Source organism: Anopheles funestus, chromosome 3RL (assembly GCF_943734845.2).
Source record: "Anopheles funestus chromosome 3RL, idAnoFuneDA-416_04, whole genome shotgun sequence".
NCBI lineage: Eukaryota > Metazoa > Arthropoda > Insecta > Diptera > Culicidae > Anopheles > Anopheles funestus.
Window position 1 is genome coordinate 81,157,514 of NC_064599.1, and position 26,187 is coordinate 81,183,700.

Consider the following 26,187-nt stretch of genomic DNA (forward strand, 5'->3'; position numbering starts at 1 on the left):
GATATTCAGTCAGGAAAGGAAATATTTTCTGTAAGAATTTATAAAAAGTGACACTACATTGGTTTAAATGGTGTCCTTACTGTGTTTTACACGTAAGAAGAGTTTTGTTTCGGTCGAAAATTCTTAAAAACACATAAAATCCCAAGGGAAATCAATGCATATCAATACAAGTGCTCGCTAGCAAACAAGTATAAAATGGCTCCAATTTTTAAACTCGTTTTTCTACGAAATGGGAACAAAATCAACCGAAGGTAAAGATAAAAAATTGAGCAAAAATAAAAAAACAGTTTCTAAACAGCGTGAAAAGAAAAAAACAGGAGGACACACGCTAAAACAGCAACCGCCCTCCCGCTTGAACAGCAACTTTTCTTCGTTATTCGCAAGTAGTCGTTTTTCTTGTTAAAGCAAAAGCTGAAAAAGAAACACCGAAACGGTTTCCGAAGTGGAAAATTGAATTCCATCTTTCTCTCAACGCCGTCCCACTGCTTTTGTTACCATGGTGGAGGAGGGATTTTCCCTCTCCACTGTGTGCCAGAATCCGTTTGGTGATGGGATAGAAACAGCGAAAGATGTGTCCGTGTGTCCTCGCTGATAGCCGCAGTATCCGGCGGGCGAGATAGAACGCATAAATCGTCGAATTAAGTAATTTCAAATTAAATGAACTGCGAATCGATCGCACTGATCGGTGGAGGCTGATGTGGGTGGATGCTGAACGATGAAAACGAAAAAAAATAACATTCTTTTTGCTGTGGCGTATCCGGATCCGTCCGTGAGGTTGTCGCTATTACTGCCGGACGGTAAGGATGTAGTAGACCGTAGGGTTGGGAGTAAGTATTAGACGTGGCTTAGAAAAGATGCAGCGCAAAAGGAAATGGACACAGTCCGCACTGCGGCACTGGAAGTTGTTTGCTGTTTTCAATTTTATCCATCCATTACTTTACGCTCTGCGAAGATAGTTTGGTGCGTCTGTGTGTGTACATGTGCGAAAATCTCAAACCCGATGGTGGTGTACCGCGGTTTATATTTATCGTGCTCGCGTCCGATTGCAATCTAGTTCACACGCCTTTGCAATAAATTATTTCCGTTTCGTTTGCCAGCTCGCGGCAACTAGTCAAGGGGCGATGGTCCTGTGCAGTGCAGCGGAGATGCCTTCTCCCATTCAAGATGTAGGGGGAAGATCTCTGAAAAGGGTCGACCAGCTACTAGCTGAAATGATAATGATCAATGTGCCAGCTGTCGTCGGCTGCATGTGCGAGAAAACGTAACAGAGCGCCCTCTAGTGAAGACGAGTGGTATTTAGTTGCCGTACAGGCAGGTAACTTGGTGACGAGGTTTGACGTCGCTGACACGAAAGTGACCTGTCGTACATGGATGTCTCATTAATAAGCGATAGCTGATGCAGTAAGTGTTTTTTTGGGGGGAGGAAACTTTGAGCAAACCTTGACTTGAAGATGATGATCCAGAATTGACGTCAGCTTGAAGCTTTTCTTGGTGTCTGAAGAAGATTAGCACCGGGCCGCGGTTGATTAATTAATTTCATTCATCTAGATCTTGAGCCAGAACCCACCAGGTCTAGACGAGAAATTCAAAGATTGGTCCCGTTGAAAGATCATACAAATTGTGAGTTGATGTAGTGCATGTTTGTATTTTTTCGCAAACACCTCTACTCACCAGCATCTATTTCGGATACTACACACATTAATAAGCCATTTTGTATATGCAAGGGGAAAAAACCACTTGGACATTGGAATTTTGCACAAAATGTATGCATCTCATCAAGGTCCGTTAGTTGACAAGCCGATGTAGAATGAAACACATGAAAGGGAAGCCAAATAACGACACGGACAGGAACGTTTCGTTTGACATTTTAACATGGTAGAAAACCTGAACGCTCATAATTTTGATCGTGCATAATATTTGCTCTTTTACAAGGTGTGGTGTGACGCAGTGGGTGCGTACTATAAATAAAATACCATTTCCTCTCTCGGTCGTGTACGACGATCCCGATGAAACTGTCGCCAATCTATCTACCAAAATCCCGAACAGCCGGGTATAAGTTGTATGTTCTATGTTTGTCGATGACTTTGGAAATATTTTTACGTTCTCGATTCATTCGACGCAAAGAAGCCATCGGGGTAATCATTATCTACGCCCACTACCACTGTGACACGGCTCGCCTTTGGAACGAAGGTGTCTGAATTATGACGGGACCGTATGGAGCGGACCGCATCATTCTATGCTGCTGCCACCTGTCGTCATATAAGTTTTGCTGTCGTGTGACGTACAGTTTTCCACCTCAAGGAAACTCGGGGAACAGATTTTACATGTTCACTTTCACTATTCTACACACACACACGAGTTCCATGTTTCAATGTTCCGCTGTTTACTGTCGGTTGGGTGCTTGTCTGTAAGGAGAATGCGTGGTGCATACTGAAGAAGAACGTCATCAAAGAGATTGGGGAAGCAAAAAAGAACTTTAATTATTTTAATTGACTCTACCATACGACGACACCGGTTAGGTATGCACTTAAGAAGTTGAAGTTGTTGAAAATGTGTAATTAAGAACATGCGTTGAAACCATACGGTACCGCCATGGTTTGGGAAATTAGGATGAAAACAGCTGTTTCACGTCGAGACATTCATATTCTTCGAACCGTGCAGTAGTTATCCAACTATGCGCCTGTTTGTATGGAAGTATGATGAGCAATTGTAACCTTTTCCGCTGCCAGAGAACAAAGCCATGCAATCAAACGGACACGACAATACAGTGCCAACAGTTTGGCCAGTTCGCCCAGGAGACGCACGAAAAAAAGGGCAAATGGTGTATCAATTTGCTTCGTAGCGAGGCGATCTACACTGGAGGAGGTAAAAGTGAAAGCAACTGAACCAGATTCGGTATACGCAGAAGGCGCCTACAATCGGTAATGGGGATCTCTTGTTACACAGCTGTAGCCCAACGAGCAATTGATGCTCCGGTTTCGAGTGAAGGAGGGAAGAAATTACATCCATCCGAATTCGATTTCGTTTGGCAGCACCCTAACCTAACCTCGCGCACGGTGACTACATGGCGCTGTGTCGGGAGGCTTCGTCTAAATAGAGGAGATCCAAAATATCTGATGGCAGATTGCCATCGCAGTAGAGTGTCATGTCGTGCCCAGCACGTGGTACGCGTGTATGTGTTTGTGTGTCGATGTGTGGTTCGTGTGCTGTCAGCTGTCGCCATTACGGCGCGCCAACGCTATCGATCCGAAAAAAGCCACAGGGAAGTTGACATTGGGGTGTTTTGCTTTCGAACGAAGCGAAGTAGAAAGGGAAGCCCAGTATTTCTTCGTTCGTGCTTGATGTTTTCCTCCGTTTTTTTTTTGGGAGAAGAGGTGGAAATCGCACACCCAACATTGCACATTATTGCACAGAATTCAACGGCGTACTATCCAAGTTTTTCGCTTGTTTGGGAGAGAGCTGTTACACTGTACGCTCCCTCCAATTTACTGCCCAAAAGCCACAAGTACCAGGGAGTTTTTGGGGGGTAGGGAAAGATGTCGACGGTAATTTATGCAGTCACGTTTCGATATTTGGAGCTAGATAACGAAATTAATGGCGAAAACAGAAACATTTTCATTGCGAGATATACAACCGCGCGGCGACGTTTAGGAGCGTTCGAGTTTGCGTCTTGAAGTCTGACAGTTTTTCCGGCCTTTCGCAGCGCCCCTAAAGAATAAGTTCCAGACAAAGGGAAGGCATTGGAATTGGGTCATTCGGGAAACCGAAAGCAAATAGGAAAAGACATACGCCGCCGTATAAGCGCACCTCAAGTAAACCTACGTCTGGGTGTATTTCGGAATTCTTCAGAAACGATCTCGTCAGCGGCGAGTGGCGATAAAAGTAAAATGGCAATTGTAGGAGAGTGAAATGGATATTGGATAGTTCGCGTGTTGAGGTCAATAAATAATGCATTGTGTTGCTTGTTATTGCTTTCACTGCTAGTAGATGGTGATGAAAGCGTACGCTGCAAGAAAGTGCCACACGCGTAGGGAGAAAGTCCTGGCAGGCCTTTTGTGACTAAGATCGATCTATTTACGTCCTGCATTGATGATGCTTAGTGTTATGCTCTGTGCGAGTTAGAATAATTGGGAGCAAATTCATGTAGAAATCACTCGTCACGTGGTAAGAAAGTAGCACCAAACGAGATAGCGCAGTATGAAAGATCTTGCAGCGAAGTTGCTAATGATGGAAGGTATCTTGCAGCAAATGTTGCGTCACTTGGCAGGCTTTGCTGTTTACTGTTCACTCATTCGCACGAACCAATCGTGATCAATCGTGAGGAAAATTGGAACTAATTTTGAAGACTAGTGGAAAGTTTGGCTGATAAAAAGCGAGAACTGGATTTTCCACCCTTCATTAATTTTGTACGGCTTTAATTAGTGTGTTTGTGTGTTTGCTGGTGGAGATATACTACTTTGAGACTTCTGTACGTATTTAGTTCGTACGGATGGTACAAGATTTTTGCAAGACAAAGGCCGCTTGTTAGCTCAGTTCATCCGTCAGCCAGTCAAAAGCCAGTCAAGTCAATCCGGATAGTCAGTTCATCCGTGCGGCAATCGAGCGTTAGCTGTCGGAGGCTTTTTTTCCACTTCCCTGCTCGCAAAAGGAAAAGAGCGCGTTCAAGCGAGAAGTGGAATAATTTCCGTCTGGAACCTGGTGGGTTATTCCACAGCGATTGGCCACCCGGGTTGTGGGGAACCCGAAAAAACAAGCCTCCAACCCCGTAGGTGCTCCCGTCCCAGTGCGGTTCGCACATAAAAAATAATGAATTATTCAATCATCATCGCAGAACGTCGCAAGCCGTGTGAGCTTCGCCGGCTGTGTTTGTTTTTTCCGTGCGGATGATAAAGTCTTGTCCGTGGTTTACACTGGTTTTTTGTTCTGTTCGAAGTTCCTAAGCAGAGCGATATTCTTCGTTAGGGGTATGCGCTTTTTTTGGGACTTTATGATATTTATGGCGATTTTCTATTAGGGGCTCGATCACGAACCGAAAGAGTCCTATTGAGATGTAACAGAAGCCTCTCGCGAAAGCTCCTTTCTCTGAACGGGGTTGGGTTGCATTAGGGCTAAGGAAAAATCGTAACGAATAATCCAAGAGCAGCGGGATACCGGAGTTAGTAATCGTCCTCAACACTGCGTGCTCTGCGTCACATCAGCCCAATGCCCGACGGGTGGTCTGACGACTTTTTCGGTGAAGCGATGGTGGAATCATTCCAAGAAAACTCCACTCAAACACACAAACCATCGACTCGAGCTTTGGAATCAGATCCAAGGGGGGGATGAAAAAGGTAAACTATGAAAAGAGAGGGGAAATACATACACAAACAAAAGACGCTCAGAAAAGTGCGTGTAATCAAGTAATCCAATTAACGCGCCTCAATGGCGACGAGTTTTGGAGCTGGTTGGTAACAAAAAAAAGTGAACGAAAAATAGGAAAAATCGATCGAGAGAAAAATCAACAAGCAGCAGAATACCGAAGAAAAAATGCGTGAGTGAATCCGAATTGTAGAGCAGCAGGGAGCAATGGGACAGGCGAGTACACATTGCCAGATATTACCAATACGCAAGACAAACAAAGCCTCCTCCCTTCTGGAACAAAAAATACTTTCTGCAAGGTTTCCATGGAATTTGGAACAAAGTAATTGTGGATATTAAGGTCTCGCTATTGAGTAGGGAAAACTGAAACACTGCAACATTAGGTGGGAAAGTGCCTAAAACAGTAGGGAAATAGAATGAGTTTGAGTCTAATTTGAATTTGAAACCCTCCTCCAACTGGGGGTTTTGTTTTTCCCGCCAGTCGGTTCTAATGGATTGACAAACAAAGGATTGGCGAATTGGCGAAGGATGAAACATGCAGGAGCTTTAGTCTCGATTTCCCTTGGGAGGATAGCTCCTCAACTACTGCGAGAGAGTTACAAAGGGTCAAGATATTTGCGTTTTTTTGTGTGTGCATTTGCGAGATATATTTTTGTACCCTTCTTGACCAACTAGTAAGCATATAAAACCTACTAAAATTGCACCTACCAAAGTGAAGTGAAATACTTCCAGAGCGGTCTCTTCATGAGGCAGTGAAACAGGAAGATTCTTTAAATGCTCCTATGACAAATTTGATATTGGGACATAAAACTAAATGGAGTGGAAAGCAAACCTTGGCTTGGAAAGCGATAGAACCCCACAGACATATGCAACAGACTGTCTCAACGGGTAGCATTTAAAAGGAGCCCGCAAAGCGAAGAGGATCAAATAAAACTATTCGATTGTTTCCATCCGAATGAACTCCGGGGCCAAACCTCTGGTAAAAGGGATCGAGAAAGAAAAGTCCAAAAAACCGATTACACCGCTGGACATACATGGGATTTCGAGTGGCCTCCGGCACCTTTAATCCTGAGAACCGAGATTGCGAAGCCCATATAAACCCGAAGAAGTTGAGCTCCACGCTCCTCTGGTCTTTGTGTTAGGTAGTGTCAGGTGAAAAATATCCCTGGAAGTGCATGCACTTGGCTGCACTCGATGGTCAAACAATTCTTGGAGCTTCCAGGATGCTGATGTGGGCAGAGAACTCTTGCTTATGCTAGAGAATTTTACAACATCAGCAAGATCTCCGGGGCTAGAGCGCTAGGGAGCGAAACTAAATCCGGCAAGAAATCACTATAAATGTCTTCTTGGGAGGCATTCGGAGTCAGTGAAGTGGAAGACCGGATGCGACAATGTGTGGAGCTGATCTTCCTGGGTTCGCTTCTTTGTTGAATGTTTTTTTCTCCTTTCTTTCTCCATTCGGCAAGAGCGCTACGTGTGGCCGGTTAAGATCGGTCGATAAAAATTCTACAATCTCCAAAATTTTATCTGTTTCGGGCTTTTTTTTCTTGCTTCTGTTGTTGCGGCGTACGGGTTACTAGTTTCATTCTTCCGGGTCCTTGATTCTATGGACAAACTTCCCGGCAGGATGCTCGTGGTGGAAAAAAAAGGATTCTAAGACGCTTGGAAGCCACGCGCTCGACAACATGTTGCCATACTTGGCTACTTCTTCGTTTTGTTTCGAAGGGTCGCCCTGGTCAGTGCCATTCTTTGGCGGCAGCCAACGGGAAATGATTCGACTTGTGACGCCCAGTGGTGCTGCTTACCTTCCGCAAGAAAATCTTTATACTTATCTTATGAAAGAGAGGAAAAACATGGAAGTAAAAAGAAAGGAAGTTAAAGTCCACCGTCAGCGTTAAAGCTGTTTCGTTAGCTGTCAGGGGTTCCCGGGTGTTTCGGTTTGTATTTTTTTTAGGTTGCGCAAAACGTGGCAATCAGGGTTGAAGAAATGTTCACTAAAGTGAAGGTGGGCAGATAAGGAAGGAATTCGGTTTGCCGTGCTTTTGTACGAACTGTACCCGACCCCTGGCTGGATTGTCTTTTAGTTCGGACTGTTCGGTTTTCTTCGCAGCCCCCGGGATTGCGGAAATGTGCCCACGAAAAGTTTTTTTTACCCCTTACCGTGGAGTGTGGAATGTTCCGGATCCGGATGGGAAGCGAGCCGCGAAGGAAGTGAATGATTTGTATTCGAATTAAGCCACACTGTAGAAGTCGGAAGCGGATAGAAGGAAGAAAAAAAAAAACATCATAGAAAGAGTGCCCACATAAAGCCTCATCTAGCGTGAGGTAATACAAGAAGTGATGGCCTCCAAGTCTGGGTGGTCTGGTTTTTGTGGGGATCATTCCTTCTGGGGATGAATTCATTCCAATCGCAAAGAAAAGTTGTGCCTTCTTTGCCCATCCGGAAAAGGGTGTCCATGGTTGATGGTTGATTTTTTTTGTGCTCTAGAAATCCTTGGCAAGGGAAAAAAGATCAGGAAGGTCCGAAGGAAAACTCTCCTCAGGAACTTTGGTGTATTTAGTTTCGTTGTGTTTTTTTTTGTTAAGCAAAGTTTTCATCTAGGAAAAAGGGGATTGAGATTTGCCATTTTCCACAGGCAAAAAGAATAGATCCCAATTTATGGTTGACTTGAAGATGGGTTACGTTATAGAAGAAGATATCACCCAAAAACCTTCTTGCGCGTGTCACTTGCCTGTCCGGTGTGTGGAAGTTTTGGAACTTTTCCAGTTCATTAGTACTAGCCCCGGTTGGTAAATAAGCCATATTTCCTCAGGGAGAAAATCCAGAGAATCCTTTACCGATCTTGATTCGTGTTTGATGTTTGATTCGTCATTTTCTTGGGCGGTGGTTTACGTTGGTATTAATTACCATTTCTGGTGAGCTGACCGTGAACACGTCAGCGGCATTTGCATGTATGTACAGCCCCGACCCTGAACACATCCGTCCCACGAATGGTTTTTGGTAGGTCTCGGTCATGTGTGTGAAGTTGATTGTTTGCGATTTTACGTTGTGGGTGGATTCGTTTAATTTTTTGCTCTCGAATTCAAAGCACTTTTAGTTAAGCCCACCTACTGCATAAGAGTGTGTGCCACGCCACACAGCTAGGAGGACTTCAACCTTGAACTGGCGACCTTTAATAGCAACAAAGGTTTTGTACTTGAATGAAAGGAAGGAATCGTGTTTGTGGTTGTATTTTAATGTTTTCACAAGGAGATTTTTTTTAATACACTGATTAAATCTATATTTTTTCAGTGACTTTACTTAATGTTTGTTTGAGTACAGTAGCCTCTCTTCTTGCATTCGTTTTGTTGCAAATATTTCTTATTTAAAGTTTTAATGATGAGTCATTTAAGCATAACATTTAGCTGCCTTTCGTAATTTAGTATTTGCATAAAATTTTACATCAAGGTTGGGATAAAAAATAACAATTATCTGAAACGATTTCACTTATTCCATGATGAATGTATTTTTTTAGATTTGAAAGTATACTTAGCAACAACAGGCGACTAAATATGCTCCTTTTGAATGGTTTGTTAATAAACACAGAATAAAATCTCCATCTTTCAACCTAAGTCAAGCTCGACCGTTCGCTTACATGCGTCCAATAGGCAAGTAATGGAAATTATCATTTGAAAATATTGTTTTTAGCATGCTAATAAATTGAACCCAACACGAGGCAGTCGAATCACAAACACTTGCAGACCCTCGCGATAAACATGCTTCATACATACTAATCACTTTGTAGCGCACTTGCTCGGCGTAACGCAGAGCAGCACGCAATCACGACCACTGTGCCGGGTGAAAATCTTTAATGAAGTGCAAAATGAGTGCATCTTTTAATGAACCGTCTGCGGCTGCCGTTTGCGTATACGCGTGTTTGCAAAATGCATCGCACGAAAAAAGTGCATCCATTAGGCACGGTTCGTTTGACACGGAGCGCCTATCACAAGCGTTCAAAGTGTCCAATCGGTGTGGGATTTACTTATGTTGGTTTCTTCTTCTCCGTACACCCCGGAGGGAGTTTTCTTAAATTAATCTCCTAGCGCCTGTGGATGTGTGCGGCTGAGGAAGATGAATCAGACCCACAAGCAAATGGAGGCTGCACAAATGAAAGAATGCCAATGGGAATTTCTTGTTCGATGCCACGCAACGCGCTTTACAGCCGATAGGAAAGCCTTCGCTAAATCATACGTTTTATGAAACGACAAAAAAGGGGGAATTCTTCTTGCCGCACGTCCGTCTCCTTACCCCATCCTCTTAGTGGGCGCAACATTGTACATGCGACAGCAGCGCAGCGTGTATAATGTTTATGAATGAAGTAAATATTTGCATTTTATTCGCTTTTACTCGGGCTGGGTGATCGATCATCGGTCACTCACTACACCCCTGTCTGACGAGGGAGCGAACAATCGTCGACCAGCTCGAAGGGAATATAGCCGTATAGAGCAAACAGAACGCACATAGAAACACGTCGCTATTAGTGTGCGTATTGCGTTTTGTGTGTGTGTATGTGAAGTTATGGACGAAGAAGCGGCCCGGTTCATGGTCACTCAATTACAAATTATTAACACAATATTTACGTGCGCGTACACCGTGTACTGACTGGCGAGAATCTTATCCAGTTTGTGTGGGCGCTTAAGTGCGTGTCCGAGAATAGTCGTCCAGTACCTTGGGGATATTTGAAGTTCGCAGCGACGGCGTTCTGAAGTGTACCCTTGTTCAATGTTGTTCGGTTTGTCAATTGGATTACTGGATAGTTCGGTGAGAGTTCTGTCACCATGGAGGTGTTATTTGGAATGTGGAGCTACTCAGCTACTCAGGAATACCAGCCTAAAATCTAATGTCTGGAGGAAATGTACAGACGATATCTTGATTAAAAACCAGGATTTTAATTTCCAACGCAGAAAATAATGGAAACGTGTTACTTCCATTTACAACATTTCCAATATTGAGAGCGAGAGAAAGAGTAGTTTCATCAGTAAAACATATGGCACTGCGTGCCGCTTCTACATCTCTGTGCAGCCATGTGGTCCGATGGTTAAGAGCTTCATTTCTGGGATATTGCGTGTAACGAATAAATAAACATAACCTACATTCGGGCACGCGCTACAGCACCGGTTCTAGCACAAACTGAACCGATCTTGCACTGATCTAATCCACAGATACATAACCACAGCTTACTTTCCCGCGTGTATACAATTTTGAGGGATATGTTTGTGGGTGCGTCCAGCGACATACCATTTCCATGTGCAATTTTCCAACCAGTAACCATAAACAAGGGATTTATTTTATCATACCGAATCACTCCTTAAAGCTTATTAATCGATAGAGGTAAGCATTAATGGCATTGCTGTACTGGTTCTACCTCCCTGACTTAATGCAACCCCAAATGCAGGTCAGTTATGGTAGCGCCAGGTTCCGCTACATCCCCATACTGTGTTTATTGCACTGCGGAGGGAGTCGTTACTTTGGTGCTTTTGTTTCGCGCTTGGTTGGACCTCACCGTTGTTGGTGCAATGGAATAATTTTGTCTGAAATTATACGTCCCGTTCATCCCCTGGTTGTGGTTTCTTTAGACTTCGAGGCAGTGGGTGTACGCAGAAGCAGTCATTATTGCTACGGGCCACTTACGGGTAGAATCATCGTATATGCCATTTTGGGACAACCGGTGAGGTCACTTTCAAAGCGAGCTTAATCATAGTTTATTCTTGCGTCGTTAGATCCGGTTGCGCTACCGATTTTGCGAGCTTCATATTCCTGCAAATAGTTAGTGCGATTTTTTTTTCTGCCGTTGACGTAACCTAATGCACATTGCTTTCGAGACAATAAAACACTTCTTGTACACTTCAGTGCTTTAAAAAAAATCTGACGTGAAGTGAAATGCTCCAACTTTGTATTCACTCCTGTCCAATTCCTACCATAATTCCACACAGCGGAAACCAATTAAATCACGATTGCCCCTTTGGCTGGCGTTGGCAATAAAGAAATAAAGATCATCTCAAATCTAAACACCCGCCTGCAACGGTCAAACTTGCGGCCGTTCTGTGTCGAAGCTAACAAAAAAAAACGAACCGACAACATACAGAGCATCGATTCAGGTCCACGTGAATTGCCTTCAGTTCGTTCGTGTTGAACCAGATCCGAAGTTGAACTTTCTTAATTGAACTTAATTAAAAAAACAACTCTTTCTCTCACATACTCACACACACCGTGTGCAGTTCACCGGGTTGGCAGATGGGAGGGTTGGAGTTTTTAGTTTATTCATTGTGGACTACTTCCCACATCCCTGTCGATCAACAAACATTGATCTGTGTGCATACTGTGTGAGAAGTGCATACACGACAGTGCAGCGATAGCATCCTCGGACATGTGCTGTGTATGTTTTTTTTCCTCCATCGGTTGCATCATCATCAACGAGCTGAAAACACTGCCCCGGAACAGGACGGTAGAAAGTGTGAAAGGAAATAGAATAAAAAATGCACAAGCTGATGGTAGGAGCGGCAAGTGGTGACGGTCAACCGTGGATGGAATAAACAAACATTGGCAGCAACTAAATCAGCAGTTTTCTGCTCGTTTGGCTATCGTTTGGTTTGAATTTAATGTCTCGGACGTGTCACTGTTCGATGGCATAAAGACCTTGGTAGGATGAAAATGTTCATGTCCTGTTGGATCTCCCGAGCGCATTGGAAGTTGTTCTGATGGTGTTCGTTGCCGGTGTGCATTACAATCCAATCCAACTCAAACATGTTATTGGAGACATGAGGAGAGGAGAGAAAAAAGGAAAAAAAAACCTTGGGACGAATTTACCGCTTGACGTTTGCACTTATCGTTCGTCAGATTCTGGAAGTATCGAAGGCGATGTAAATGCAAGTTGCGCATAAGGAAACACTTTGGCATGTTCAATTTTATACATCAGTTGTGTCCCAAACGGTTTTACTTCTCTCTCGCTACGTGCTATATCTCAAGGCATCTCTAATGTCTCGAGTACCTCGAATATCCTGAACATGTTGAATAAGAGAAGGATACTCGAAAAAAAAACATCTTCAAATTATTTGCATCATTACGCACAAGGTACAGACACTCACAAACAACGTAAAGAGCAATGTAGAGACAAATTACAGCGACAAATAAAAGCATATAAATCAACCCACCACCATCGCTTGCGTAACAACCACTCGTAAGCGATCTATGCTTAGACATAGTCCTCGCTCTAGGCATTATGTGTAGCGACACATAATTTCATATTCATGCCCACTGTGTGAAGGCTTACGGATTTTACGATCATGCTAAATGACGCTTTTTATTATTTATGACGATTGCTGGTTGTCACATTGGTACACTGCGCGGTTACGTTGGTGAAGCGATCCTGAATCGCTTTATTATTTTCAGCACACGATTCTAGGATGTGATCGTGTCCGCTGGGTCACCGGATGGTATTAGATTTTGGATATTCAATATTTTAGGAGTTTTATTTTTTATTGGCCATTCTATTGTTGGGCGCGTTGCGTGTCGTTAACTGTGTGGTAAAATAATTTTATTGCACATCCATGAAATTGCGTTTACAATTGTGCGTCATTTGTGTGTTCGTTCCGAATGGGGGAGATGACATGTAAGAAGTGTTGTTTGATTTTAAAGCCATTCCTTAGTAGTTCGTTTGATGTAAATTGTTTTTCAATTCATTTTATTAACTTATTTTTGTTGTTTCTCTTCTTTTTCTTACAGGCAGTACCAAGACGTACGCTAGTGTCCATCAGTCCGTGTCCTGTCACGTGTATGTGCGTGTGTGTGCATTTAGAGAAAAAGCATCGCCGTCCCATCCCTCGCCCTTGAACTCTGCTTGCCAAATCCAAGGTTGCAGCTTTTCCGCATTCAACGTCCTTTCTCTACCTTTTTTCTGTTACCCACTCAAAAAAAATCACAAAAAAGGGAAAACACACACACTCAGAGACACCCACACACCTCAACACACACTCTCTCTATTCCACACATCCACAAATAAAGAAAAACTACACAGAAACGCACTCACTGTTGTTCACCTGCTAGATGTCCTCCTGTGCGCGCTCGTCGTAAAGCTGCTGTGCCGCCGCTGAGTCCAAGAAAGCTCCCAAAAAGAAATTTTCCTCAAAACAGTTCCAGCTTGCTTTAACCGCTTCATATATGCGCCCAAGCCGCCGCCTCTAGTCAGCTTCCAAGTAAGCCTCCAAGAGTGTGAGAGAGTATCAATCATCTTCATCTCCTTTGCGTAAGGTGGAAACAAACAGCTCTCGTGTCTCTGTGCGTCTGTGTGTGTGTGTACGGGAAGGAAAAGCCCACAACCGGAAGTGTTTGATGTTGCCAAGTGTTGTTCGAGCGCAAAGTTGTAATTCGGTGCCGTTTGGTTTGGCCGTTAATGAAGCAAGATCAGTTGTGAGTGGGTGAAATTGAGCGATTGTGTCGTACAATACAGTATCCCTTAGAAGGTGTGGCCCTTAGAGAAAGTGTCAAGCGTGTTCACAGGTGATTTATGCGAGTGCGTGCGTGTGTATGCAAAGGTTAAAGAAGTAAGAACAGGGCCTCCTCACCTCCTACGCCGATTACCGTAGACGACAGTGCGAGAAAGCGATAACGCATGTGGTGTACATCATCAGGCGTGTGAATTAGTTCGTTGTGATATACCTATATTTCCTGCACGAGGTTTCTACGGTTGGTACTACTGGATCAGCATTCCAGTAGCCTCCTTTAAAAAGTCGGTCTTCTTGTAGACAAAACCGTCCTCCCGAGGAGAGGTTGTGTGATCAGTTTTGTGTTCCAATTTGCCCGAGCGACACGCTATGGCCGCTATGGTAAACATGACCAACCTACTGAACGGAAAGGATTCGCGCTGGCTGCAGCTGGAGGTATGCCGGGAGTACCAGCGCAACAAATGCTCCCGTCCGGACACCGAGTGCAAGTTCGCGCATCCGCCGGCAAACGTCGAAGTACAAAACGGACGCGTGACCGCGTGCTACGACAGTATTAAGGTAGGTAAATCCCTCCCGACAAGAATTCCTCATATACTTTATAATTCTGTAATCCTACATGTGTATATGGGGAGGTTAAAATTCTAGGACTCGACATCAGAGAATCCCCAGCAATGATATTCAAATTATGTTTTTTTTTGCGCGTTGGAGCTCCCAACCCAACATCCCAATCTAAGAGTGAAAATTTTTGGACGAGCTCCAAATTGAAGTCTGTATAGTATCCCAAGCTCCAATGTTAGTTGCTGGTACTAGAACAGTAACTGTCGGATAAGTTGGTGCTCCAGCAGAACCTTTCTAACTGACATTTTTGGTGTGGTCCCGTGTGTTGGAATGTGTCCACCAGTAGAATCCAATATGTCCAGACCTTATGTCTGGATAACCGGAGGCACACGCTCAAACAGCTCCAAAAACGCTCGAGACCGTAAAATCGAGGTGGTAAAGTTTTTGCATTATAATAATTCCCCAAAATTAGGAAGAGGATGAAGACGAATCCTTTCACTCACCTTACCACACGACCGAAATCGTTATGCCGATGTGTGAAAGGTGAAGGGTTAAAAAAGTTATTATAAGCCATCCGACAACTCTACGGGATTCTCATTTCCAAGAATAACAGGGGGAGGCTTACAAGGAAGCATTTCGATGTCACAGGCTTTTCGGAATGTTCGACATAGTTTTGAGCACATGTTTTCGAATTGATTAAATAATTACTGATGTGTTTTCACTGTGTCCACGTGAGTTCTATCTCTTGTTTTTTTGTGGTCTCGGAGTTGGATCATCTTCCAAAAGGGTCGTTCCATTAATGGTGAACAGCATCGTGCACTAATTGAGTTCTCATCCGGTCGATGTTGGTCGATGAAGTTGAACCATTTTTGTTGTTGTCAAAAAATGGGAGAGATATTCCTGTAGGAACATTTTTGCTTTATCACGCTGGAGTGTATGCTCGAGTTAATTAGAGCGCGAAATGAGCATGAGAAAGGAATGTTCGAGGTGCTTGTGTGGCTCCAGCACAGCTAATCCAGATCTGAGTGCGGTGTGAGTGATGAAGTACGCTACAGAAGCAGCAGATAAAAAAAAAGCCAGAAGCCCATTGCATCCGTGTCGGAATTCGGTAGTCTCTCGCCTTCATTTCCGGCATCCTGCAGGTAGTGATCCAAGGGGGCTGAGAGTTCCCATGTACAGAGTCGGGCAGTAAATCGGTCAGCAGCACACCCACCGTTCGGTACCGGAAGCATCAGCTTCAATTCAATAACCGTTTTTGGGATAAATTTAATCATGCTCCGTTCCCACTTCTGTCAATCGATATATACCTACCAGCGAATCTTCCGTCATATCACTTCCACCTCCAAGGGGACTTCCAACGGGAGATTGGTGCGCTTCGGAGCCACGTTCTAAAACAGTTTTGCCAAAAATCAATAGCCCTCCTCGCCCAGAAAATGGTGGAACATTGGTTTTGGGAAATGGATACGACTTCCGATTTGAATTTGAGGCGTTGTGTTGGTGCCGTTGCATGTTGGAGCATTTTTTGACGAGTGGGGAATTGAAATGGAGTCGACGGGAATGGGACGGAACCTGTCAGTCATGACCTCCTCACTCCTTTTTTGGAAGCCAGTTTACAGTATCCTTGCGTTTGGCATTTCGATGTGGAAAACCACCCGTTTGGTGTGTACATGTGTGTGTGTATGTGTGGGATCGGTTCCGGTTGGTGTCCCACTTCCGGACATACGCGCTCGTATTGGTATGCTAAAACATACACTCATGTACGTCTGTCTGTGTTTGTGAGTTTAGAGTATGTATGTGTGAGGTGAATATTTCAGCATACGCATCCGATGGATGGTAATGTTTTCCACGCCGATACGCTCGACGAAAAAGCATGACACGTTTTGCGATGTGCACGGTGTGTGGAATTAAAACCGAAAAATCCACCCACCGAATACCGAGTGTTGTCGCATGCTTCATCCCCTGTTCGGTATATTAAAAAGGATTGCACTCACTGTTTTGCTGGTATTTGTGGGTGGGTATATGACTAGGACCAGGCGCCATGCGTCCGTGCACAGCTGCTTTGTGGTGTCGAATTCAATGTCCCCTTTGAACGTATGGAGCCGGATCCGATGGGTTTTTGTATCGAACCGATTCGACGTGCGGAAACAACATGCTTCTACCCGTAAACGTACACGTCATGTTTTGAGTCGATATTTCCAAAAAAAAAACCTCATCCTTCCCGAACACTTTTTCCTCCCGACCAAGGATTTGGTACGTTTTAATGGATCAAACGCGTGTGCTTCCGGCAACGAGCAAAAAAAAAAATAAAAACAAGTGAAATCGAGCAGAGCGAGGTGAAAACAAAGCGGAAAATCATTCCAAGAGTCAAGTGCAGGAGGTTACGCTTACCACCGTCAATGTGTTTCCCCACCCCGCGAGGAATGAAATTTACCCCTATTACACACCCCCATACATGTCTGCATCCATTTCTGGTTGGGGTTTTTTTTTTGAAATCCAAATCCTTTTCCTGGCGCCTGGTTAGAGTTCGCATAATTGATAAGTGATTTGGCTGCAGACATTGCTTCTGGTGCAACGATACCGATGGGTTTGTTCTGCCAAGTAATCCATGGCGATGCTTTGATTCTGCAGTATGCGTTTCGACCCTTTTTGTTCTTAATATGAACCGTTGCATGATGCATACCATTCTTACCGTAATTGGTAAAAAGTGCGCAATTAATTTAGCCGATGGAGTTTCTTGTCATTTATTTGATAGGAAAGAAAAGATTTAATTTTTTGTTTATTAGTTCCTTTTTTTAGGACACTATGGGCAAGATTTTAATTTGTAAACATTTTGAATCTTTCTCAATCATAGGGCTTCTTTCATCTACGCTTATCAAGGACTTAAGAAAACCATTGTTTTCCTTTTAATACTTCCATTGTCGTTACACGTTACCGTTTGAAACATCTTCACAGAAGAGTAAGCTTGAAGAACGCTTCTCATTACTTTACGAGCAATATCATTAAATCATACACCGGCCTGAAGCGGTAGCGTAAGCATAATGTTTCACCTTCTAACAAGCCTCGCGAACCTGTCCACTTTGCCGTCATCCCGGCCGGCTGCCCGGGTGGATCGGGATGATAATGCTAAAAAGAAAACCGCTCGGTTAACACGCGGTCGAGCATTTGCTACTGTGGCACACCTTCGGTCACTTCCGGGTGTGAAAAGTAACCATTTTCCAACACTCTCCATCCGGTGGAAAAACACACGCTTACAGACACACACCGACACAATGTTGTTCGCATTCGGTACTGAGGCTTTGTTTCGCAATTACAACGTCAAGAATTTCCTGTCAGCTTCCTGGGGGGATTGTGTTTTTGTTTTGCTTTGTTTTTTTTTGTGTGTGCTTTTCCCCTTGGGGATTTTCCTGCCCAATGCAAAATCACAAGGAAGGTGAAAGCGCTTTTCCTTGTTCTCGTCTACTGGGAGGGCCCCCCAGTTCCTTCTCGGTCTACCTTTCGTTACCTTTCCTCCACCCTCTACCCCCCTGCAACATAAATGAGTGAGCATAACAGTAATGGTCTCTGCCCACCCGCGTACGGTTCTCGCTTCTGCCCGTAGCCGCTCGCTCCAGCAGCAGGCCTAAGGTTATAAATAATAATAACAAGCCAAGGTGGTGCTGGTAGTCCAATCGTTGGTGTTCGGTGTCCTGACGGGGAAAGGTAAAAATCACGGATAATAAAAACCGGTGAAGAGAACTCCTTTACCTCACGGGTCAGGTCATGCTTTGCTGCAGTGGTATGAAAAGATTGCAGCAAGAAAATCGTATGAACGAGCGAGCGAGCGAGAAAGGGGATGAGCAAAAATGGAACGGGGGGAAAAACCTGTTAAGAGTTTTAATACCATTTTTCTTCTCCCTCCAAATCACTTTTCCGGCTGCGCTTCGTTTATGCCATTTTGACACGGCAATGTGGGGTATGGAGGTGGGTTTGGTGTTGGTGCGGGGCTCATGCTATCAAAACATAAACCACCGACGCTTTTTCACATTTTTCCGCCCTTTTGACGCGACAAACGAGTGCGAACGGAAGAGTCCTCTTACGTTAGTCGGGTAGGAAAAGCCTTCGGGATAATGTCACTCATGGTTCCCATATATACGTACACAACAACAGGGAGCTGTGTTGGGTGGAGGGTGGTGCGCACGGAAAAGGGAGGAAGGGAAGGTAACATTTGGAAGGATAGAATGGAAGAAGATTGTGTACGATTCTATCTGTCGCATGGAATGTGGAAAACTCCCATATACGCTGGGCAGAAGATTTGCCTTGCCGCTTGCATTACCTTTATCTCTCTTTCACTGGTGTGCCCGGAACCGGAAATTCTCCCTCTATTCATTGTAGATTTCGGATGAGTGAAGTTGTCAAGGGAGGAAAAGAGGTGGAGGTGAAGGGTTCAACAACGATATGTCGTACAGCGTGTGGCACTGCGCTGGTACAGCGAAATGGTTCCACTTCAACCGACAAGCCGAGCGAACTGATAGCGTAAAAGGACATTCCTTGGTAGGCAGAAGCAAGATGCGGCTTCCGGTTTTTGGTTAGGTTGAAGGAGGGGAGTTTGCGGGTTAATAAGGGGTGCGAGAGGGGAGACGACCACACTGTGGATTGGTGTCATTGTGTCGGGAAAAGGGGAATAACGGGCATAAAAGGAGGCTCTCAAGATAGCGGAACAGTACAAAGCATCAACATGCCGCCCGCGGGGTTGATGTTGTTGTGTCGTTGTCTCCTTTTTTTCTCTCCCTTTTTCCGCGACAAGCTCACTTTTGTAAGGACGCTTTCGTGTGATGGTAACGGAATGGTGGGTTGAGTTTTTCGTACACCAACTTGTCTCACTGTTCCATTGCGGGTTGGCTGTTCAGATCGTCGTTCAGGCTGACACTTGCTGGCGAAACGCGCCCAGTACACCGTGTCTAACTTTCCCTCCGAACGCAGGTCATTTTTGGGGGCGACGAGTTTTATCAACCACCAGGCTGCTCCATCGCGTCCGACACTGGTGACGCTTCCGAGAACAGTTTTTCCCAGGTGTAAGTGTAACATCTCCGACATTTTTGTTTCTTCTCGCTACCATCCCCACTAAAGTGGGGGGTGGGTGGCAACAAGGTTGTAGTGCCTTTTCTTACACTCGGCGCCATTATGAATTATGACATTTGTAGCTTCAGCGACGGGCACAAGATTTCCCCGAATTCACTTGTTTTATCGCTGTTGTTGTTTCGCTTTTGGGGGTTTGATATGAAAATACGGGGAAAAAGACAGAAAAAAGCTTGATCGTTTGTTTTTTTTGGATAGGGAAAGTTTGTGCATCAAGGTGCGCGTTTGCGGCATCTGAAACCGACAGATGCCTTCGAGGCATCGACGTAGTAAATGTGATTTTGTGAACTTTAAGCCATTTAAGCGTTGCTTCAAGGTTTGTGATAAGTTTGAAGTTATTAAAGAGAAAACTAAGTTTAGAAGCTAGTGTTTAATACAAAAAGATTGAATCTAAGTACATACATTAAACCTCAAAGCTGAATTTGTATGGAAATTGCATACATTTAGGCGTTACAGAAAAAATAAATCAGTTTTCATCCTTTCTTAAAGGTGTCTATAAATCACTGATCAAACGATTTAGAACGCTTTAAAACAACAAACATTAAAAAATACACCTCCCTATTACCAACGTTCGAACCAGTCACATCAAACAGGCCTGTACATTTGTTACATCTCAGTGCATTTGCCCCTTTGCCGTTTGGCCTTCGGTTCACCCATTTCCCCGCATTTGCTCAATATCATCCATTCCATTCAAAGTGCAGTGATGTGATTTTTTTTGTTTGCTGCTGCCATGCAGCACAAAGCACCAAGAGTCAAGAGAAACCAGACACCAAACGTCCTCTATTGTTGGCCTGGAATCGGGGACCAACCACATCAAAGCTGGGCAGCTTCTGGCAGCTGTCAGCCGAGCATCCTTCCCTTTTCTGTGTCCTTTGACGTGAACTATGTGTGTGTGTGTGTTTGTGTCTGTATGTGCGCTTTGGACTGTCGTCATGTCTTTTTGGATGGGTTTTTGGTTAGTGTGTTTCTGCACATCAACACAGCAATGGTGGAAAAATGAAAATCTTCCATCTAGAAGGATGAAATATAGCGATGTTGTTTTTTTTCGTTTCGTTCTTCACAACACTGCTTTGGGGAGGTTTTCATGGATTGCTGCTGCTTTCAATTCCGTTCCATTTTTGTTCCGTTATGGTCAATTGATTAGTTTCATTTTTGGTAACTCGTTGCAAGCAAAGAAACGCTGTTCGCTCTTGTGTGCTCAGGGATCCGCATGAACCATGTTCTCTATTTCATTACACGCTTGCGGAGCTTTCGTGGAAAAGACCCTACTTGAGCCTCAGCAAAGGGCGGAAGGGGGGTGGGGGGGGGGGGGGGGGGTTATGTGTGACCCCACCGTCATCGTCAGTTGCGCTTCTTGACGTTCATTTCCATCAAAGTTGAGAAACGGTGGATGAAATGTGACAGCATCGTGGGTTCTATTGTTCTTCCGTTTCGAGTGATTTTCCCCGATTCATTCGTCCTTGCGATGGTGGTGGCGGTTGGTTTTTGCATTACGAAAGTTGACTTCTATTGCCTCGAGCGCATAGATGGACAGTGTAAAATGAGCTTGTCAAAGTGAATGATGAATAGTTCCAGAAATTGGTTACCCATAGCATGGAAAAATAGAGCACAATCGAATGGCCGTGGCTTGAGGGTGTAAACTTGTAAATTCCATAGCCTGGTCCATTATCAGGGATGAAGACAATACGTAACACGCTTAATAATAAGATAATTAAAATTAATTAAGCTGTTCAATCATGCTTATGATAGTTTTTTAATTGTTTGACCTTAGTAAAACCACACAGGAGATGGAATGATAATGACGAACAGTACCACCACGACCTGCCACGGCTCACAGCTGTCCATCAAATCTTTATTTAATCGGTCGCTTTAAACGGTGTGCTAACTTCATTAACCACCCCACCAACAGCTGTGCTGTGCGAGTGTGGACTATGTTTGATAATTACATCACACATAACAACATCATTAATCACCGGTGTGGGACTTAATCGGGAGCATCGGTGAGTTCGAAGAAGCATCCCTCCCAGGTTGGGCATCAGTGGAAGTTTAATTGCTGTACTCAACATGCTTCGTCCGTTGCTTTTTTTTCCATTGATTTTCCAGTACTTGAAGTTGGTGCGTCTTGATGCAAAGTTGATGTTGCCACACAGAAGAACCCGTGTGATTACAGTCTCGTGAGTTTGTAAACATAATGATTAGAAGTCTTCTGTTCGGGGTTCTCTGTTTTGCGTATATCACCATTCTCTGATGACAGTTACACGTGATCCCCATCATACGTAGGTGCAGCTGAGCGTAACGTGTGGCTTCCTCCATTGCGTCATGTTTGCAAAACGTTGGACCCACCCGACCGGCAAGCGGGGGTTCGCTCGTGCCGCGTACAATTATTGCGGTTTTGCCGAGACCGTGAGCTGCTAATTTATTGGACCGATGGTTAGTCATCGGTCTCCATCAGGCTAGCGATCAGACAGTCTCCCACGCGCGCACCATTAAACGTCGCCGGAAGACGGTCGGCTAGGTTTTTTTATGCGGCGATCGCTCGAGCGTATCTGGATCAATGCCGAAGAATTTGTGTGCGATCTGCATGTGGTGCGGTTGCTTCCAGCCACGAGTGACATAAAAGTATGAACCCATCACTGTTAGCTCTTGTTGGCTCATCAACGCCTCTCACTTCAATCGCTGGCAAACATGGTCTTGATGAATAAATTGTATTTTACAAAAAAAGATGATTCCGATTGCTTGCCGAGCGTATTTGGGATATCCATTAATGACGCCATTAAGCACTTAAACGGGTAGTGGCATCGGTGCTCGGACTACGCCGAGAGCGGGATTAATATCTTGAAGAGTCGTTAACCGAAACGCGACGTCGTGTAGGCGTGTTCGATAGCAGCCAACGATTCGTATGAACTATTGTTTATAGAAGAAACGCAAATCTGTTTGATGGACGACACTTCATCCCCGTTTTTTTGTTCTATGGAATATTATTGACTACGGGTGATGATTGAGACGACTGGCAAAGGGATCCCGGGTTGGGGATTCTAAGAGGTGCTAAAAGAGTAACTTTGTGAGGAAATGATTATTCCTTTTAAAGCTTCCTAATGATTCGTGGAAGGTTCGTCTCACATAGCAGTTAATGCTTTAGTGTATTTTAAGAACTTGAATATACACTTTTGAGCCACCTACACGTTTGAAGAGGTTTGAAAATTTAATAAAGCTCAAGAATTGGGATAAAACATTCAGAGATCGATTTAAACGCCATTTTTATGCAGTGTTTTGTAGAAAATTGCGTGACCCAATCAATATGTTACCTACAGTGAGCTGGAAACGAATGTATTCTTTGCTACAGTAATGCCTTCGGGTTCTCTCGTTCTTTTCGAAATAATAAAAAAGTTTCTTTTCATTGTTGTTGACCCTGCTAGCTATGTATATCCAATGCTAGTATCAACATTCGCCCCATTGAACCCGTGATAAGCACGGCTATGACCCTCAAGGACTTCGATGGGTCATTCGTTTAATGTTCACGTTCGTCCAGCCGAACGATGGTGTCGAAAGGGTTTGTATGTGTGTTCGATTTTTTGGAGTTTGCTTTCACGCTCCAATTGGTCACTAGATTCTGTAGTATGGCTGACGCTATATCTTAGGAAATTTATCTAACGGATCCTCCTGCCATTGCTCCATCACTCTCAAAGGTATTCTGGGGGCCTGCTTTCGGGCACAAGGTGTCTGTTTTTCCAGGAGCTTCGGAAGGCTTCAGCAATCCAAACATAGACACACCTATTGTGGACTGGATAGGAACGTACTACCCCTGCGCAACTGCGAAAAACCAGGGGTTCGTTCTATGGCTGAACGTGTTTAAAAACGTGTGGAGTTTTCCCACAGCACCTCATCAATTAATCTTCTGCCTCGAATCTATAAATTTCCGAACAGAAAACAGATTGAACAGATTAGCCATGTTTCACAATTGCCAAATCCATAACTTCCATAACAAACCCAAGAGGATAGTGGGGGGCGACTGGCAAGACGAAGGTGTGAAATGTGTTGCAAAACCTTCGATACCACCGGTGAGGCATCGGACGCCTTTAACGCACTCACACTTCCTTTCTAAAGGCATAACTTCATCAGCTCAACACCGTTCCCTCGGTGTGAGCTGAATGGTATTGATTCTCGTGCAGCGATAGCCGTTCCCAGCGATAGATTAGTGTTGGTTTTAGGAACGATGCAGACACCCGCATGGATGCCCTCTGCAGGCGGCTGTGGCCCTCCACATTTCTTGCTCGGGGTTTTAAATCAGTGCACATATTCGACTCCACTTCCGGATAGCTCCGGGAAGAGACACATGGGCAAAAAAAAAATAGCCCAAGTTCCAAGAGTAGAGAAGGAATGCAAATGTCTGATCTCGACAGCCGTAATCCATCTTTCGACATCCGAGAAGGCATGCCAAGTTGCGCATTTGTTTTTAGAGCGACCGCACCACATCTTGTGCAGAACCCTCCGTGTTATCCCGCATAGTGCAACTCGTACATCTTCGTTTGGTCGATAATCAGAATGCAGCAAACGACATACTGCTGAAGTTTCGGGCTTGCCAGTATCGTTATCGAATCAGACGCTGAAGATCGCGCCCCACACATGGACATGTGTTTTGGGTGGCGTGGAGCCTCCGTTCTGGACATTGTCCGTAGGGCATTCCTTTATGGTTGAATTTATGTCCGTACGAGCGGACATGCAGGATAACATACGACTTCACGTGAATCGGAGGAAGCTTGGGAACTATCTGCACATCAAAAACATACGTCATGTCGTTTAGTTTCATTTTTCATCGATAGATGGAGCCATTTGTGGTGTACCTCGGGGGTGTTTTGAATCATTTAGAGTAGAGATTTTGCTGTGGCTACGTTCCAGTATCTTCCGATGGTATGCGTCAGCAAGAAAGGATTGTTATTCTTAAGAATATAGACTAGTTTCCTGTCTTTGATATTAAAAAAAATGTTTTTAAAATAGTAAGTTTCATGAAATGTAATCAAACAAAAAAGAGAAAATTAAATAAATGAATACTTTTAGGGGTATATCTGAACTGATGATGAAAATTACCTGCGCTCCTGAATGGGGAGTAACGAACCTTCAATTACGGCTATAAGTGTGCAGTGGGAATAAAACAACGAACATCTCAGATTGAATTGTACTCCTGGAAAATTGGACTCCATTGCCCGGGATGCGGTCAGCCACACTTGGGCACAAATGAGCTTTCGGCGTAAAAAAAAGGAAACCAGGAACTGGAACTAGTTTCGGTACCGCCGGACGGAGAAGAGAAAGTTTTCCTCAAAAAAAGCGAACACCAAGATGGACTTTCCTGGTGAAGTGGACGTCCAGAGTGGTGCAACAAAAAAAAAAGAAATGGTGGCAAAGAATATTTCTTATTGTTTCGCATTTCGGGAAGCTCTCCTTCGGGATTGTTTCCCATTGACCCGATTGAACAATCAATTGGGAAAGTGGAAAAGTCTTTTCCGGGGGTTCTGGTTTTCCGTCCCCGTACTAGGAAGTGTGTCGGTGTAGCCGCTAGAATACAGACATAGAATTGAAAGGCAAGAAACTCGTTGACCGAAGTGCATGCCTCTTTGTGTGCGAGTGTTATACCTTTGCGAAAGGTGAGAGTTTTTAATTAAAAGTTTGCCCCGTTTCCTAACACCTCCAAGAAATTCTACGTTAACGTCTTCCAACTTTCAGTATTTGCAGTGGCAAAGAAATGCTCTCAGGACATTCTACGGTGGGCAATAAGATGCTTATAGAAACGAAAGATAAAATGAAAACAAAAAACTCTTTAAAGCACACATAATAAATTGGTTCTGTATCAGCGGGAACTTTTTCACCTGTGGAGGACTTAGCACAGCTTCACCTGCTTTAGTGACGTTCAGCATGGAGGCGGCAATTGAGCATGTTACAGCTTAATCTCTTTAGCACTGATGAGACGAAGAGCAATTAATTTCTTCCTGGTGCGCTAATTAACTGTGGAACATTTTAATCGATGATCTGCCATTGCCTGGCTGCAGAATTTGAAGCTCGTTAACGGTACCCGCACGAAACGTGCGCCACCGAAAACAGGGATACGTACGCTAATTGTCTTGTGATTGTAAAGGATTGGATCGTCAAGGTGTAGAATCGAAAAGATGTCAAAAGCCTAGCGTGGTTCTTTGTCTCCCACGCTCCCAAACCTCGACAATGTTGCCATTTTCTGATGTTTCAAATTTCATCACCATTACCTTGAGAGGAGCATTCGGTACGAATATTCGAATTCTACACTTGTTTCTTCCTGCTTTTAAGAGACAAACATTTTTCTCCATACGTGGGAGTCTAACGGCGCTTGCCATCTGCGCTGATTAAGCGTTGCTGTCTCGTGCTGTCTCGTTATGTATACTGTCTGCGCTCTAACAGCAGCAACATTTTTTTTGTAATACTACTTTCGAAGCCGACTGGCCCAATATTCAGTGTCGCAGTGTTTGACGCGTCGAAATTAGGTCGTGCAAGCAAATCATTCGTCCCCCATTCTGGTTTCCTTTTTTTTGTTTTGTAAGGTTAGATGACAAAAGGGTAATAAGGTGAGTCGACCTACCCTGGCAGGTTCGATTCGGTTTAATTAATTAAGCAAACAACTCACGGGCTCGAACGGGGTTTTTGGGAGTTAAT

General features: G+C 44.2%; 1 protein-coding gene across 20 annotated transcripts in view; it reads left to right on the forward strand.

Annotated features, from left to right (window-relative positions):
- Nucleotides 1-26,187, forward strand: part of LOC125768057 (protein muscleblind) — a 333,799-nt gene that overhangs the window by 69,889 nt on the left and 237,723 nt on the right. For all 20 annotated transcript variants that reach the window (XR_007418844.1, XR_007418845.1, XM_049435216.1 and 17 more), the window contains one exon: nucleotides 13,121-14,397. Coding sequence is in view for 18 of the 20 variants with exons in the window: in XM_049435216.1 (XP_049291173.1) it covers nucleotides 14,209-14,397 (189 nt within the window). In the remaining 2 variants the exon portion in view is untranslated. The remainder of the gene's footprint in view (nucleotides 1-13,120; nucleotides 14,398-26,187) is intronic.